Raw genomic sequence first — 14640 nt, forward strand, 5'->3', positions numbered from 1 at the left:
TTTGATATTTATATTCTAAAATGATTATTACAAAAAGCCTCTGCAATGTGCAAAAAAAGGCTAGACAAACACTACAGATGCAAGAGTTTGGTGCCTTTCAGTCAAATACTTGCATCCAACTCTACAGAAATAAATTCAGAAGAAAATTGTACAAAATTAAAAAAAAAAGGGGGAAGATTATAAAAAGGGAGGGGAAGTTATTTTGGCAGTTCTTCAATGATGATTCGGGAGACTGAATTCCATCCAGTAGAAGCATCTCCCCGTGGATAATCTGAGCAAGTCCCGACCCAGATGGCAATGTCCACCAAGCCGGCATTGATCCCTTCACACAGCCCTTCCACTGGTTAAAGACAAAAGCCAGGTTATCTCGCAGACACAGTCACTTTGCATTTCACAACCGAAGGTAGACACAAGTACTTAAGAACAGCAGTTCATTGCAAGCTCATGCTATTTAGTTAAACCTAAATAATGTTTTTAGAAATAAAAACTATTAGAGATGTGGCAACACGGGTTAGAGTCAGAGGCTGGCTTTATCCGTGCTGCGTCTTAACGTCTGTTGCAGTACCTGGAGCAGATCACAATCCACAGGATGGCTAAATGGGAGGTGTACCTGCTGCAAACGTCCGGTAGCTGGGATACAGCTTCAGTCCTATCCAGCCATCTTTTTAGCGGGGACAGGGACACAGCCATACCCAGCTTCCACAGCTAAGCCCTGCAAAGGTGGCTGCCACCCTGTAATCTTTTCTACTCCTAATTCACTGCTTCTGTATAATGTTCCACTTCTGTTGCCCTTGGTTTTTTCCCCACTAGCACCACCAGTTGGAGGTGGGTTAAAGAAGACAGGTGGGTCCTGCCCCTTGATGAAGAAAAACTATCGTAGCTCTAGACGTTAGAGTTCGTGCCGTCATGGAAGAGTAGAGGGAAGAAAATGGAGAAGGAGTATAGGCTGGACGCCAGTCCCCTTCTCCTAGCGTCACCTCCTTTTCCATTGAATGACTTCACTAATTTGCCTTTTGCTTAGCAATTGAGTAATCATTCCTAGATATTTCACTTTGCAGCGACTTCTGTACCTGAAATTATATTAGAAATTCCAGGAGGCATAAGGCTCATTTTATGCACAGATAATGCACAAATATCAGTATTTTAAGCCAGGATGCCACTGTCTACTTGGCAGTAGGGCAGTTTCTCCATATGAGCACTGAATGTCTCTGTATTCATGTTGTAGCAGAGCTCAGTAGAACTGTCGCATACAAACCTCTTCCATTTCTAAATCACAGGATGTAAGTACTATGGAAAATACCACAGTAATAAAGTACCACTTAATAAATAATGCTAACACCGTTACTATTGATAGTCAACTGTGAGACAGCAGAGGAACAAGTGTTAGCGGGCCACTCTTCTGCCTCTTCGTTCAGTCTTTAGACCTTCTGAGGCAGGCTGTACTCTCTGCATTTGCTAACTAGAGTTGCTACTGGCTCCTACTCCATCTCTGTTCACACAGTCTTGGCATACATACCTGAAGAAGTTCGGTGTATATTAATAGTAGAATTCAGCTCCGGGCTTCCTTGATCTAAATATATTATGGCTTCAATAGGAAGTGGCCCAGCACATTCTGCTCCATTAAAAGTAAAGTACCAGCGCTGACAACAGGCGTTTTTGCATTTTAGCCGAAGGGATCCGCTGAAGAGAACACGGAGAGCGCTGTTCGAGCGCATCTTTGTAAATGTACATTCCTAAAAGAAAACAAAAATGCTTTGGCAGCAACCTCTGGGTTCAAACCTCTTTATTTTCTGTATATTTATATCTAGGAAATGTCTTTATGTTTAGGAATAACTATAGGAATGCGTTTATTTCAGAATGTTTTGGCTATTGTCTTTAGTCCGTTCCCTCTCAAAATGAAGAAAAAAGTAGAGCCTGGCAAATACCATACTGTGCAAAGATGCAAATCAGAAACAGCACCTTGTAGATGGTAACGGAGAAGGGGGATTATGGAAATTCTTAACTTTGTTTAGATAGATAATATCTGCTGTTAAACTGGTAACCTAGTTACTTCCTGGGGTTTGTGTAAAGGGCTATGAGCTGTCTGAAAGCCGCTCTCAAGTCCCTGCATGAGAGGACAGTACAATTTCTGCCGCTGTTACCAGAAGTCCTGGATTTAACAACTATCACAAGATTTGTGAGAAGCTTAAACCATGATAAAACCTCCACAACTGAAAAAGAACCATTCCCAAGTTTTTAAGTTATTCTGTTTTCAAAATGCTGGATATCATGGGCGAGATGGGGGCGGGGCAGCTAGGGACAGTTCTGCAAATACAAGGCACTGAGAAATGTCTCCACAAAAGAAGCTGATTCTTACTCTAGCCACAGCAATGGCATAGTTAAATTACTCCAGCCAATCTGGGCGTTGCTTCATAGCTGGGATTGAGCTGGGATTTCCTCCACTGTTCTAGGTTTGCACCATTGTGCTTAAAAGTTTTATAGCCAGGGCTGGAGTGGAGGACAGACTCGGGTTAGTCTGGGTAACTCCTGGAAATGCTGCTCCTGAGCAACAGCTGAGCCTTTTTGCAGCAGCATCCTGCAACGCAGTTTCAGTGAACAACCACTTTGAAGCAGGAGTTACAAAGACACGTACAATTAACAGATTAAAGTTGTACATCTCTCCTGTTCCTTATGACTGAAATGGTAAAAACCTTGCCCTATTTTGGGCAAGCTGGAGGTACTTTTTTGGTAGTGTGACTTTCAGCCTTACAATTACAGATCTGGTCTTCTAAATATACTCTTACACCAGCCACATCATTCTTTTGAAACACTATTACAGAAATGAAATGGGCACATAGCTGTGAAAAGTAGCTGAGATTAATCCAAAGTGGCTAAACCTTCCAGAAGTTCACTCTTACATGCAGAAAAAGGCTCCAGCAGGAAATCTGCATGATCGGTGCTACCCAGCTCAGGGAGGCAAATCTAGAGCCTGCTGTGGTTGGTGAAGCGCAGCATCCTAGGCAAAACTAACTTACTGCTATCTTCCCAAGATCGATGCCATAATTAAGTGCACTCCACGAACACTGCTTGAAGTTGGGCGTCCAGGACTCCTCGATGCTCTCGCGCATGCACTCGCCCTTCTCCCCCTTCAGCCCGTCCCGTCCTGGGATCCCAGGCGTCCCAGGAATCCCGTTGGCTCCCGGGTTTCCATCCCGTCCAGGAACACCACTGGGGCCTTGCAAGCACATGCCGTTGTACTGAAACACAGAACAGATCTTGCTGCTTCCGTCCATTAACGCTGAGGCTAAACAAGTTAAACAGAAGCAAACAACAACATAACACAAAAACCCCTGCTGTGACCCAAGGTAATGGGCTATTTCTGGGTCACCGAGAAAATGGTTCCATAGAGAAAAAAAAAAGGAAAAATAAAATTTTGAAGACAAGCAGTGCCAGCAGAATTTGCTGTAAATTAAGATGCAAATTATTTTATGAAAAGATGCATAAATCCTAGAATTAAAAATTGGCCTACTGCAAGGATTAAAATCTGTTGGAAAACCTCAGAAGATTCAAAACATTCCAATACAGAAACAAAGAAAGAGTTATATGTTAATAGTTACTTCCTCTTACCCCAGCATTGCTTGTATGACTGCCTCAGCTAATAAGCTTTCATTATTATTTTTAACTTTTTTTAAGTAGAGAAAATTTTGCATTTCATAGAGAGCAGAGGTTAACACAGGTTTTCTTCTGCCGCCGTTCCTGTGGGACAGAACCACGTCGCAATAGCCAAGCGGTGTGAGTGGGACTGCAGAGCGCGCAGCGCGTCGGTGCTGATGTGGGCACGGGAAGCTGCACCCTGCGATCAACCTGAAGTCAGGATCCCCACCCATAGCGGTGGGGAGGCACACGTGGGAGGACGGCACGCTGTCCTCCCTAACATCACAATATTAGGAAAGGTCAATTGTTGCCCTCCCAAACTGCGTGTTGACACACACTGCCTTCATACCTTACAGGATTTGGTTTTGCTGTCCTTGGAGAGTAGGTTTGTGCAGCCCAGAGCTCCCGCCCCCAGCAGCACAGGAGCTGGGTGCCGGGGAGGGGGGGAGCGCATGTGTGTGGAGCCGGCGGAGCAGGCACAGGAACGTTGAGCAGGGGCCGGCGATCACAGGCTTTTCACTTTAAATGCTCTTTCCCATCTGGTGACTGACTGGTTCCTCCAGTCTTCAACCCAAATCCTCACAGAGAACTATATTCTGCTCTTCCCCTTTCTCACACCTATTTATCTTCATCCATTTTTAAAACACCTAATCCCCACTTGTTTCAGAAAGAAAAGGATCATGCAACTATTGCCCCTCCTGCAAGCCATGCCACTATCTGCACCGCAGCAGCTGTCAACTACAGCCCCTGCCCTCTCTCCTTTGTCAGACTGGTGAACTTTCTTCTTCTGGGGTTGTTCCTTTTCCGGTGTTTTGGTGCAAAAAGCAGTGTGGGCAACACAGGCTCGGCTGGAGCCACGCTATAAATAAGATCAGTGACTACATGAGTCCTAGTCAGAGGTAAGATGAGAGTTGGACTAGCGGATGCCGGCATTCCCTTACTACCTTCACCAAGAAAACACTGTTGCCATATGGCAGTGGAAACAGTGGGATGTTATAAACAAGAAGGCCAGTTCGCTGGAGACGAGGCTGCTTGGCAAAGCACACACTGACCTAAGGACCACAAGAATGATGCAAAGATGTTTCTGTTTCACACAGCACAGGCTATCTGCATTTGTGGCTATTTTCCTGTTGGACTGTATTTGTAGCAGTGACTGGCTCTGGTTTTTCATGCAGTTACTCACCACAGAAATCCTGAGGACACGGAAAGAGGCGAGGGCTGGGGCCGCCAAGGCTCAAACCCACGTCTGCCCCATCACCCGGGGCACCAGCGGCAGCACCATGACGTTTCAGGGCTGCCCCAAAAGAGGAGCTGCCACCGCTGCCGCCTGCAGCCACACAGCCTCCTTCCAGAAAGCGCAGCTTGAGCCGCTGCATACCCAAAAAAAATCAATGTGAACAAAAGAATTACCTGGGCTTTGGGCTCCACTCCAACTAAACTCATCTACACTTGCCAAATCAAGTCTTTTTTCATGCTTTCTTAAGCTGGAAATGCATAAAACATCTTTTAAAATGAAAATGTCCACTAAAGGCAGGATCCCCTCTCAGGCATGCCTTCGTTCCACCCTGGAAGGGCTCTGGCTGAAGCAGTCTGTACAACCGGGCTGTGGCTGACTTGGCTGCCATCTATTTACCTGCACTTTGCTGCCCACTCTGCCGCACCCGAAAGCACGAAGCAATGCCAGAGAAATGCCCTGTACCAAGAACCCTAAAATACCACTCCAACAGAAAGCATAAGCTCCTCCACATGTGCAAACTCCTTATCCTCGATGCAATTCAATTTCCACAGTAGAAGTGAAAGAGTTATGAGGTGGCGCGAGAGGGAAGGAGCTCTGCCACCCATGCTACCTCCAGCACGTCACTTTTGGGGATCTCTCTGGAGATGATGGAAGAAACAGCCATGGCACTGATTTTTCTATAGGAGGTGAATGGCAGTCCAGCAGCTCACAGAAATAGCTTCACATCTGCTTCCTGCATTCCAAGGACTGGAAAATCTCCCTCCTCTTCTGTCCCTGAGATGGGATAATCCCAACGCGTTCAGGTTTCTAGTTGCAATGGAACTGCAAATAGAGGCATGCAGTCCCAGGTGCCAAAGAGAATAACGCATTAACGTGACTCCAAGGGAAAGCGGGTTCAGCAAGCGTGCGGATCAGGGTTTTCACAGTATCCGGCGGCTGCTGAAGAGCAGTCCTTTTAGTTCTCTTTTTGTAGTTTGTTATTTCTCCGCTAGCCTTTTAGGAACTCAGCCGCGTTTACTGCTTGTGTTGGGTCGGCCGGACGGCTTCAGCGCAGCCCCTGCAATGGGCAGCGGGCAGGACTCACTCACAGAGCTGCCTTTATTCCCGCTCCACTCGCGATGCCTCCCCTCCGGCCGCGCCTGGCTTGCCCGGGCGGACACGAGTGGGAGCGGAGACGGCGCCGGCGCCCACCGCAAGCCCCACAGGCTCTGACCCTACGTGGAAAACACGAAGACTCGCACCCAGCCCCCCAGAACCAGCGGTTTCTGCCCCAGCCCGGCCAACCCCTCCTCAGCGTTTCCCTGATTCAGCACAACCAGGGCTGACATACCCAAAGCCACCGAGGGAGGACCCGGGGGGGGGGGGGGGGTGGGGGTGGCGGCAGCGCCCGGCCGTGCCCGCCCTCAGCGGCACCCAGGTTTTCCAAAAGCGGTATTTCTTTGGGGTTTGGGTTTCCCCCCGCCCCCCCCCCCCCCCCCCCCCCCCGATCTTTGCAATCAAAAAGCAGCGGCGGGGCTGCTCTCGCACCCCCCTCCCCGCTGCCAGAACCTCCACCCCCCCACCCCGCTCCCGTCCCCGCCGCCCCCGCCCCGGCTGGGACCCCTCCGCGCCTCACCACGTCCACGACCTCCCGCTGCCGAAGGGCTTTTTGCTTCCCCTTGGGGCTCTCGGAGCCGCCGGGCGGCGGGGCGGCCGCCAGCAGCAGCGCCAGCAGCAGCAGCAGCGGGGCGGGGGCGGCGGCCGGGGCGCGGCGCATGGTGCGGGCCGGGGGCGCCGGGGCCGGGGAGCCGGAGGCTGCGGCGCTGCCACCCGTCTGCGCCGCTCTGGGCGGCAGCGCGGGGATAAATGAGCCTTTCAGAGCGCGGAGCCCGAGTCCCTCCCCGGGGAGGCCGGGAATTTCCATCCTGTAACCGAGCGGGAACGTCCAGGCAGAGCCGCCCCCCCCCCCCCCCCCCGCAGCCATTGGCACGGGGGCCGGGGGGCTCCCGCCCCCTCGGGCCGGGCCCCCGCTGCCTTCCCCGGGCCGTGACGGGGCGGGGGGGGGCAGAGGGTCGCGGGGTGGCCCCCTCGGGGCCGCAGCTAGCCCCCTTGCCCGAGCCCTCACGCGTCCGCTCCGCAGGCGGTAACACCCTCTCCCACCGAGGAGCGGTCCCGCCACGGAACCGCGCAACGCCGCGGCGGGAGCCCGATGCGCCGTGAGTGGAAACAGAGAAGTGGGCGTAAATCACTGATTTCATTTTGCAGAACTTACAAGGTAAGGACACAAAATCCCGAACAGCAGCGGAATTCGGACTTTTATTGAAGAACTTGGAGTTGGCCGGCTGAACATTGTCAATAACACAAGGAAAGCCCTCGGCGACCCAGCGTAAACCATTTCATTTTGCCTTCATTTTAAACAACATTTTCCTTTTCATCATGTTAGAAATGAAAGCTTTATAAAATAAAGCATGCTGTATATCCTTAAGCGTTAAAAATAGAAATAACAAATATTTGAAAGTTTACTTCTGTGTGCTGCACTCTTTGTGGGCTTTGTAGAGCTCGTGTTTCCAGAAGGGGGAGATAAGTTTCAACACTTTTGTTTTTTTCTGAAGTTTTTAACAAAAGCACACATTTCTCCTGTAGGGGTGCATGCTACAAGATGTCGAACCAGTTGTGCTGGACCGCGCAGAACCAGGTTTTTGCTTGCACTAAACCTTTGCACATCGCTCAGACTGGCAATTACCTCTGCACTTTAAGTCACTTCTGTCTCTCTCCCCTTTCCACGTCCATACTGGCTGTGAAGTGAAATTTGCACCACAGGTCACGTTACTTCATCAACCCCGTCACACGCTGTCCTGAGAAGGGGGACTGATGTCAGCCACAGCTCTGAGGTGCGGGATTCTGCCTTGCGGAGAGGTGCAGCCAAACACCCAGCCGTCTTCATAAAATGGCTAGTAAATAATAATAATGGTTTCCAAACCCCTTGGGAAAATCTATGGAATTATGTAAATCCTTAATTACAACAATTGCTCCTGTGGCAGCCTCGGTGACCATCCATGAACACACACATGCAGAGGCTTCATTGTGCAATTTTGCGCCATGGACAGCGACCCCCCCACCTCTGGTGTGGGTTGGTGGCAATGCTCTGAAGGTGGTAGCATTTGCCTTTGCTGTAACATGTGTGTTCACCGAAGGCATCGTTACCAAGTCGCTGAGGATCCCCAGCATCCATGCGGGCTCTTGCTAAGGCACGTCCCTTCCCAGACTGCCAAACTTCTATATCGCAGAATTAATTTCTTCAGGCAAGGTGCAATAGCTGAAGCAGACCTTCCTAATACAACTACTCGGTATTTTAGTTAACAAAATTTGCACATAAATCCATATGCATTTCCCCCCCGGGTTTGCTCAGCATTAGAGTTTGGGTCTGGACTACAAGCTTTTAAATCCCAAATGGCCAGCTTAGCCAGGGGAAGAAAACTGAGGAGCACTGTGAAAGAAGGTCTTGGCAAATAATGGTGGGACATCTGCTTTGAGCTCTGGTAAGCACACTGTGCAGTTCCTAGCACTCATTTGACTTGCAATGTACATTACCCTCTGGAAAACAGAAGCATCAACATCCTCCTTTGCCTGCTTCAGTCCAAGCAAGCCTTCCCATCTGCTAGGCTTCTGCTCTGTGGGCTTTTGATATATTTAAGTGTTTCTGAGGGCACGAACCGTTGTTGAATGCTGGTGAGATACTCAAATTGAGTCAAAACCACTGATCTGCTTTGCCTTAAATATTTCCCAGACAAAAGGAGCTGTTGTAATAAACTTCCCTGAGCATCTTCAAACCCAGATCCATATTACATCAACTCGTGATTCCTTCATCTTACCCCTACTGCCATATGATATAGAATTTATCTTTTATATCTGGCTTTACAAACGTATCGCCAAAGATGATGAGGTACATACATCCACCAGTTAAATGTCACTAAAATCTTCCCCACGATCAGTCTGCTCCTGCACAACCCAGGCAGGCTCATGCAAGGTCGCTGTGGCACCATCAGTGCACCTGACATAACTGATGCTCACACCACCAGGCTGGTGCCATGAGTGCAGTCTTTCCACAGCAGCTCGAGCTGTTTCCCCTCCCCCAACAGAGCGTCTCAGCATCCCAAAGACCAGCCGCACAAGACTGAAGAGGAGGATGTGCTCACAGGCACACGTGTTTCCATGCTCCTCAGCTGTAAAATGTTTAAATTCGAGGGGCTGCCCAACAGGTTGCTGGGTCTCTCCGTCTTTCTTGTACACACTCTTCCAGTTTATGAAGGCTGTTTATTAGAGCACTGGTTTGAATTCAACCAGTAAATAATTGTTATTCAGTCCTTGGTGTTCACAAAGTGAAACAACTGCAGTAGGAAAGATTAGGAGCATTTTGTCACGGGAACCCATTGCCCATCATCAGTGCAGAGCCTGGGAATGAAAGACCAGGTCCGTATTCCAAATCTGGTAGAAGAGACGCAGATCTGGTAGAACAGACCAGATCTGACAGAGGAGGCTCCTTACACAGTGAGGAGAAGCTTTAACCACTCAGAAATGGATCCTTCTCAGATGGGAACTGTATTACTTGTGGCTTTTCACAACCATGAAAACCAGGCTTGTGTGTTTAAATATTACAGACGGTTCAAGGCTGAGGATCCTGAGCCAAAAGAGGCCCAGTAAGGTAAGTGCCAAGACCTGGACCTTTCATCTGCTTTTAACTTTCATTGCTTTATACACTTCCTTGCTCTGGCGATGCCTGGCATTTTGATTTTGATTGGCAGTCCTGCCTATGCGTTGCTTTGAGGAACGCGTGCACGCCCCAGGGTAAGCAGCAGAGCGCTCAGCATTAGCGCTGCAGTGCTCAGCATCGCAACACTCAGGGTCTTTGCTGATCTACCCTTGGTGCTTGTAATTGTGGAGGTCATCATTTAGCTCTTTTTCACTTTATTACTGATACTTCAGGGTGACTTGTAAGTCAGTGTAAAAGGCTGCAATCAGAGGAGACTGTTGAATTTCTCGAATGGCTCTTTGCAGTCTGCCCATCTGATCGAGGAAACAAAGAGTCGTCTGTGCTACTGTAGAAGAAAACCAAAGTAAGACCTCTCAGGGAAATTTATTATGGTTTTAAGAAACTGATTTCATTTTCTTCCACAAAAAATATCTTTGGAACTGCATAAAAATCAATGGGATTGTGACTTTGATCCCTCCTAAGACCTTTTAATTTAAATATTTTATTTATATAGCACGCTTCATATTTTAAAATAATCCAGAACTTCTCTCCCTCTATTTTGCTGCTTTACTAGCAAAGATACATCTATTTAACAAATCTTCCAATAGCTTCTACATAAACATGATAAGCATGGCATTGCAGTCACAGTAGTGTTTTGCAGGTACACATATTAACAGCTGAATCTTAAGAACTAGTTTGGGGCAGATTTGTCATGGATTATAACACTCACTGATGTCCTCTTTCCACCTTTGAGAAAAGCTTAAAAGAATAAGTCATATCAATATCGTACTTTCCGAGACTGTGTGCCTCCTCGTGACAGCCAAGTCATGCTAACAGCTCACTGTGCAAGCCGTGAACAAAAAAACATTGATCATCTGAATGACAGCCAGAAAGGACAGGCAGAGGCTAGAGCATAACAACGGAGTTCATCAAAGACAAGAGGGAAGGCATATGCTAGCCCTCCGGAGGCCTGCCTGCAGAAGAAGATTCCCGTCTCCAAACACTGGCAGAAGGCATTTTTTGAGTGTGAGAGAAAAATCCTGCAGTAAAGTGTTAATTCTTTACCTCTGAAGAAGCATGTGGCAGTTCTTAATGTTACTGTAGGAAGCATTGTAGTTTTTGCACAATAGCAAACGCTAGGGAGAGAGGATTAACACTTTTTATTGCTCAGATTAATTAAGTTTTCTATTGAGATAAATATTTGTTATAAAACATTGTTACAAACAAGTCAAGACCAGGACATACGTCAGATACCAGCGAGCTCATCTTGTGGAAACAGCTCCTTTCATGGCCTGCTGGGGCTTCTAGGCAGATCTTTTTCCTCTGTCCAAGTTATCAGTTGATTTATACTTGCATTTCCCTATAGCTGTGGCTTTTACAATAATGATGGAATCACTGAATTTCTTAAACTAAACACCACTCACAAACTGTCAGACAGAGCTAGATAAACTTCATCACACTATTTGGAAGAACTGCCTGCTTCACTCATAAAGGATATCGCAGGATATCCAGACGTTTCCATAGTGTAAACTTCACGATGAAAAGCCCATACTGAGACCTGTTTTCATTGATTGCTGGCTGAAATGCCCGACTCTGTCAGAGCCTGGTCTGTACCTCTGCAAGTCTGTTCCCCAGGTGCAGCCGGTGCAATCCTGGCTGCAGTCATGGAAACGTTTGGGTTGGAAGGGGCATCTGGAGCACATCTGGGCGAAGCAGGTCCAGTTAGATGGGGTTGCTCAAGGGCTTGTGCACATGGTAGAAGAGGAAAATTAATTCAGTCCAGTTTGAAGATAAATTCTTGAAGATGGTCATTATAGAGAGCAGAATAAATGTACAGGGGGGCCTCAATGAATGAGCATGTGCAAGCAGAGAGCTAAGGCTCAGGAGAAACATTTGCTCATTAAAGTGGTTGTGAATTAGTCAATGGTAGAAAAAATTACTTGATTGTCTCATTGACTTCTCAATGAATAGAAAGGCCTTTGCAGAACTGAAAAGCTAACTTTTCCTTGAATCCTGCATTAGTAAATAGCTATTATGACGTGAACTACAATGCTCCATTCAGACAGGAAAGCTTCTTCAATGAAGGGAACAATGGTGGTTTTTTCTACACCATTCATCAAGTGTACTGCCCCAGGTCTGTCCTTCTGGTTTTGGAAGATAGTACCTCGAATTAGTAATAATCCTAAAATTAAAGGAATGGACTTGAACTTTGGAATGTTTATTTTTATTTGTATTCCTCAGGATAGGCAAGGCAGCAATGAGGAGGGGGCTGCAGGCTGAGGAAGGGGTGCCCAGCGCATCAGGGTGGCTTATAGAAACCAGAGGTCTATAGCCACCATAGCTGGCACTCACAAAATACACAGAAACCTGTGCGTGCAAGAGGATTTGGTCTCAGAAGCAAAAGAATTGGCCCAGGACACTCACCAGTTGCACAAAACTGCCTGTCTTGGAGGAGAGACAGAGCAAGAAGGGCAGAGCCACAACAGCAATGACAGATCTGAACACGCATGGTCGCTGCGGCTCTGCCTGTTGAACGCAGCCGTGAAGCTTGGAGCCTGCAGCATTCCTGAGACCCAGCTTCTCACATCCACACTGTCCCCCCAGGTGGCCTGACTGCAGCGAAGAAGCATCATGGCTTGCTGCAAGCAGGGCTGTGGAGTTTCTTGGCAGCACCTACCTCATCTGTTCACTGGTGACCCACTGTCAGCAAAAGGGCGATGGATTTACAGGGGCTGCTGGGTCAGGCACAGTGAGAGAGGTTCACCATGAGCGGTTCAATGGGGTCATCCCATAGCTAGCCCTGAGGATACTTCAACAGATAAACTCTTGCATTAAAATTATTGTATGTGCTAAAATAGAAATCTTATGTGACTTGCATCAACAACTGACTAGTGCAATGGCCCTGGAAAGGATCAAGCTCAACACTGAATCTCTGGCTCATGTGGAGATTAAATTGTGCTTGGCCAGAACAGCGAAAGACCTACCAGGTGCTTGTGAATAAAGCTCTTTTCAACTTCGAGTTATATTTTTACAGCAGATGTTCATCTAACTATGCTTTTGTGAGGCATGACTGTATTTCTAGTGTGGTTTCCTTCTGTCCTTGTAACTTTGCTGTAATTACAGCACCCCTTGGTTGATTAAAAAGCTCATTTATGATTTCATAATTTCCCATTGCCAACTAGAGAAACTTCAATATGTATGCCGTAAAAATATTTAATGCTGTTGAGATTATATTAAATTAAAAGGCAAAGTCCTCCCTTGTTTTCTATCGGCTGTGCTTTCTTGGCTTTTCCTACTGCCTTGGTGACTTCCCATTTCTCTCCGTAGGGAACCTTGTCCCAGCCACCAGCTTCTCTCACAGTGCCCAGCCTCAGGATGATCTTGCTTACTAAAATCACATTTTAAGAAAAAGAGCTCCAATTAATTTCCGTGGTGAGTCCTGACTTCAGCCAGCCCAACGCATTTGCACCTCATCCACTCAGTGGCACATCACACCCATCAGTGACATCTCATGTTTCACGGAATGGTAGGTGTCTGAATTGTTAATCCCTGTAGCGTACCCACTTGTTCTTTCGTTGGAAGTCCGGATCACAGTCCTACCTGTAGGAATCTGGAAGGAGAGCAAGTCCAAGAGAGGACTGTGTCCAGTGGGCAACATCAGGGTCTCAAACCCTGTGCCAAGAAACCTCTTCAGCTGCTTCAGCATCATCAAATCCTGTCTTCAGCTGGGTCATTCAAGACTTGCATGCGCTCTTGGGTAGTAGGTATGATAGTGCTAGAACTGGGTCTGGAGACAATGCAGCTTCCCAGCTAGCTTAAGTGATCAGCTAATTAAATAACCTACTAAGAATTTTCTCTAGGACCTTCTCTGGCAGTGACTTAATTTTTGTCCCCATGTCATTTCTTGTTATCCAGTTTATGTGGTCAAGCAGAGCATCAGGATGATGACTGGAATGCACATTATCTTCATAAAAATATGCTTTGCCCATCCTTCATACACAACAAATGCGGAACATACTTTTTCCTGTCAAGATGCCTTTGGTGGCCGTGTCTAACAATCCCACCATCATCATCTCTAACTTACAAACCTACTTAAGGGAGGTAAAATCTCTTGCCACTTCTCTTCAACTTGTATGTCAAAAGTGAGTCCTAAAATATCAGTGTATGAGAGGAAACAGCTGATGTTCTCTCACGACTATACTGCCATACCTGTGAGTACGCTCTCTCGGCTGGAGATCGGTGTCCCTCCAGTTCACCGACGCCCAGTACCGAGTGCCCATTAAGCACTTCTACAACAACTGCTTTCTTTTGCCCAGCAACTCATGCAGAAAATCTTCTGCTCTCCAGCTCCTGTTTGTGCTGAGAAACCAGCTGTGAGCGATTTAATGAAAATTTAAAGATATCTCGTTTGTCATTACTTTAACTAGCAAGACCTCAAATAAAGCAAACTTTTATTTTAGTTTAGCTTCAGTGAACAAAGTTGAAATGCAGGGAATGAGCATTAATGGAGAGCTCAGATATAAATGTCCTGGCATGTTTTTAATCTTTTAATTATACTTTGCATCTCAAGTACTTTTAAATAGGAAGTAAAATCCAGTTAATATACAGAAGTGGAGAAAGATACTCTGAGCTCTGCTTCTAGGGACACAAAGCAGACAGCTCATAAAGGTGTGGTATAGGTTGCTCAACTCCTTTGTTTTTAATTAAAATCTAATCCATTAAAAAATAGGGAAGTATGATAAGAGACAAAAATAAGAGTGAAATAAGTGCAAAAAAAAAGGTAACGCGCAGGAAATTACATTTATGCTTATGATACTCTAAAATACCTTTGGTGCCAGCCACCTAAATTACTGTGAATACCAGTGGTTAATACTGGCAGAGATCTACCAGTGAACGCAGCCAAACAGAGGGCGGTCAGAGACCTTCAAAGACCGATTCAACAGGCGGCCAGTGTCACCGGAGGGATGTAGCGTTTCTCCTTTGATGTGCAGGGATCTAAAATTGCACACTGAGACTGGGTGGTCAAACTTCAAAGAGAAAC

The 14640-nt window shown here is 47.0% G+C and overlaps 1 protein-coding gene across 1 annotated transcript; it reads right to left on the minus strand.

The window, feature by feature from the left end:
- Positions 1–2: 2 nt before the first annotated feature.
- Positions 3–6981, minus strand: CTHRC1 (collagen triple helix repeat containing 1). Its single transcript, XM_064442260.1, has 4 exons — positions 6486–6981; positions 3015–3236; positions 1517–1733; positions 3–340 (listed from the first exon to the last, which is right to left on the minus strand). Exons 1-4 carry the CDS (start codon positions 6831–6833, stop codon positions 198–200), a joined length of 930 nt encoding a protein of 309 aa, XP_064298330.1. The 5' UTR covers positions 6834–6981; the 3' UTR covers positions 3–197.
- Positions 6982–14640: the final 7659 nt, after the last annotated feature.

This window comes from Phalacrocorax carbo, chromosome 2 (assembly GCF_963921805.1).
Source record: "Phalacrocorax carbo chromosome 2, bPhaCar2.1, whole genome shotgun sequence".
Taxonomy (NCBI): Eukaryota; Metazoa; Chordata; class Aves; order Suliformes; family Phalacrocoracidae; genus Phalacrocorax; species Phalacrocorax carbo.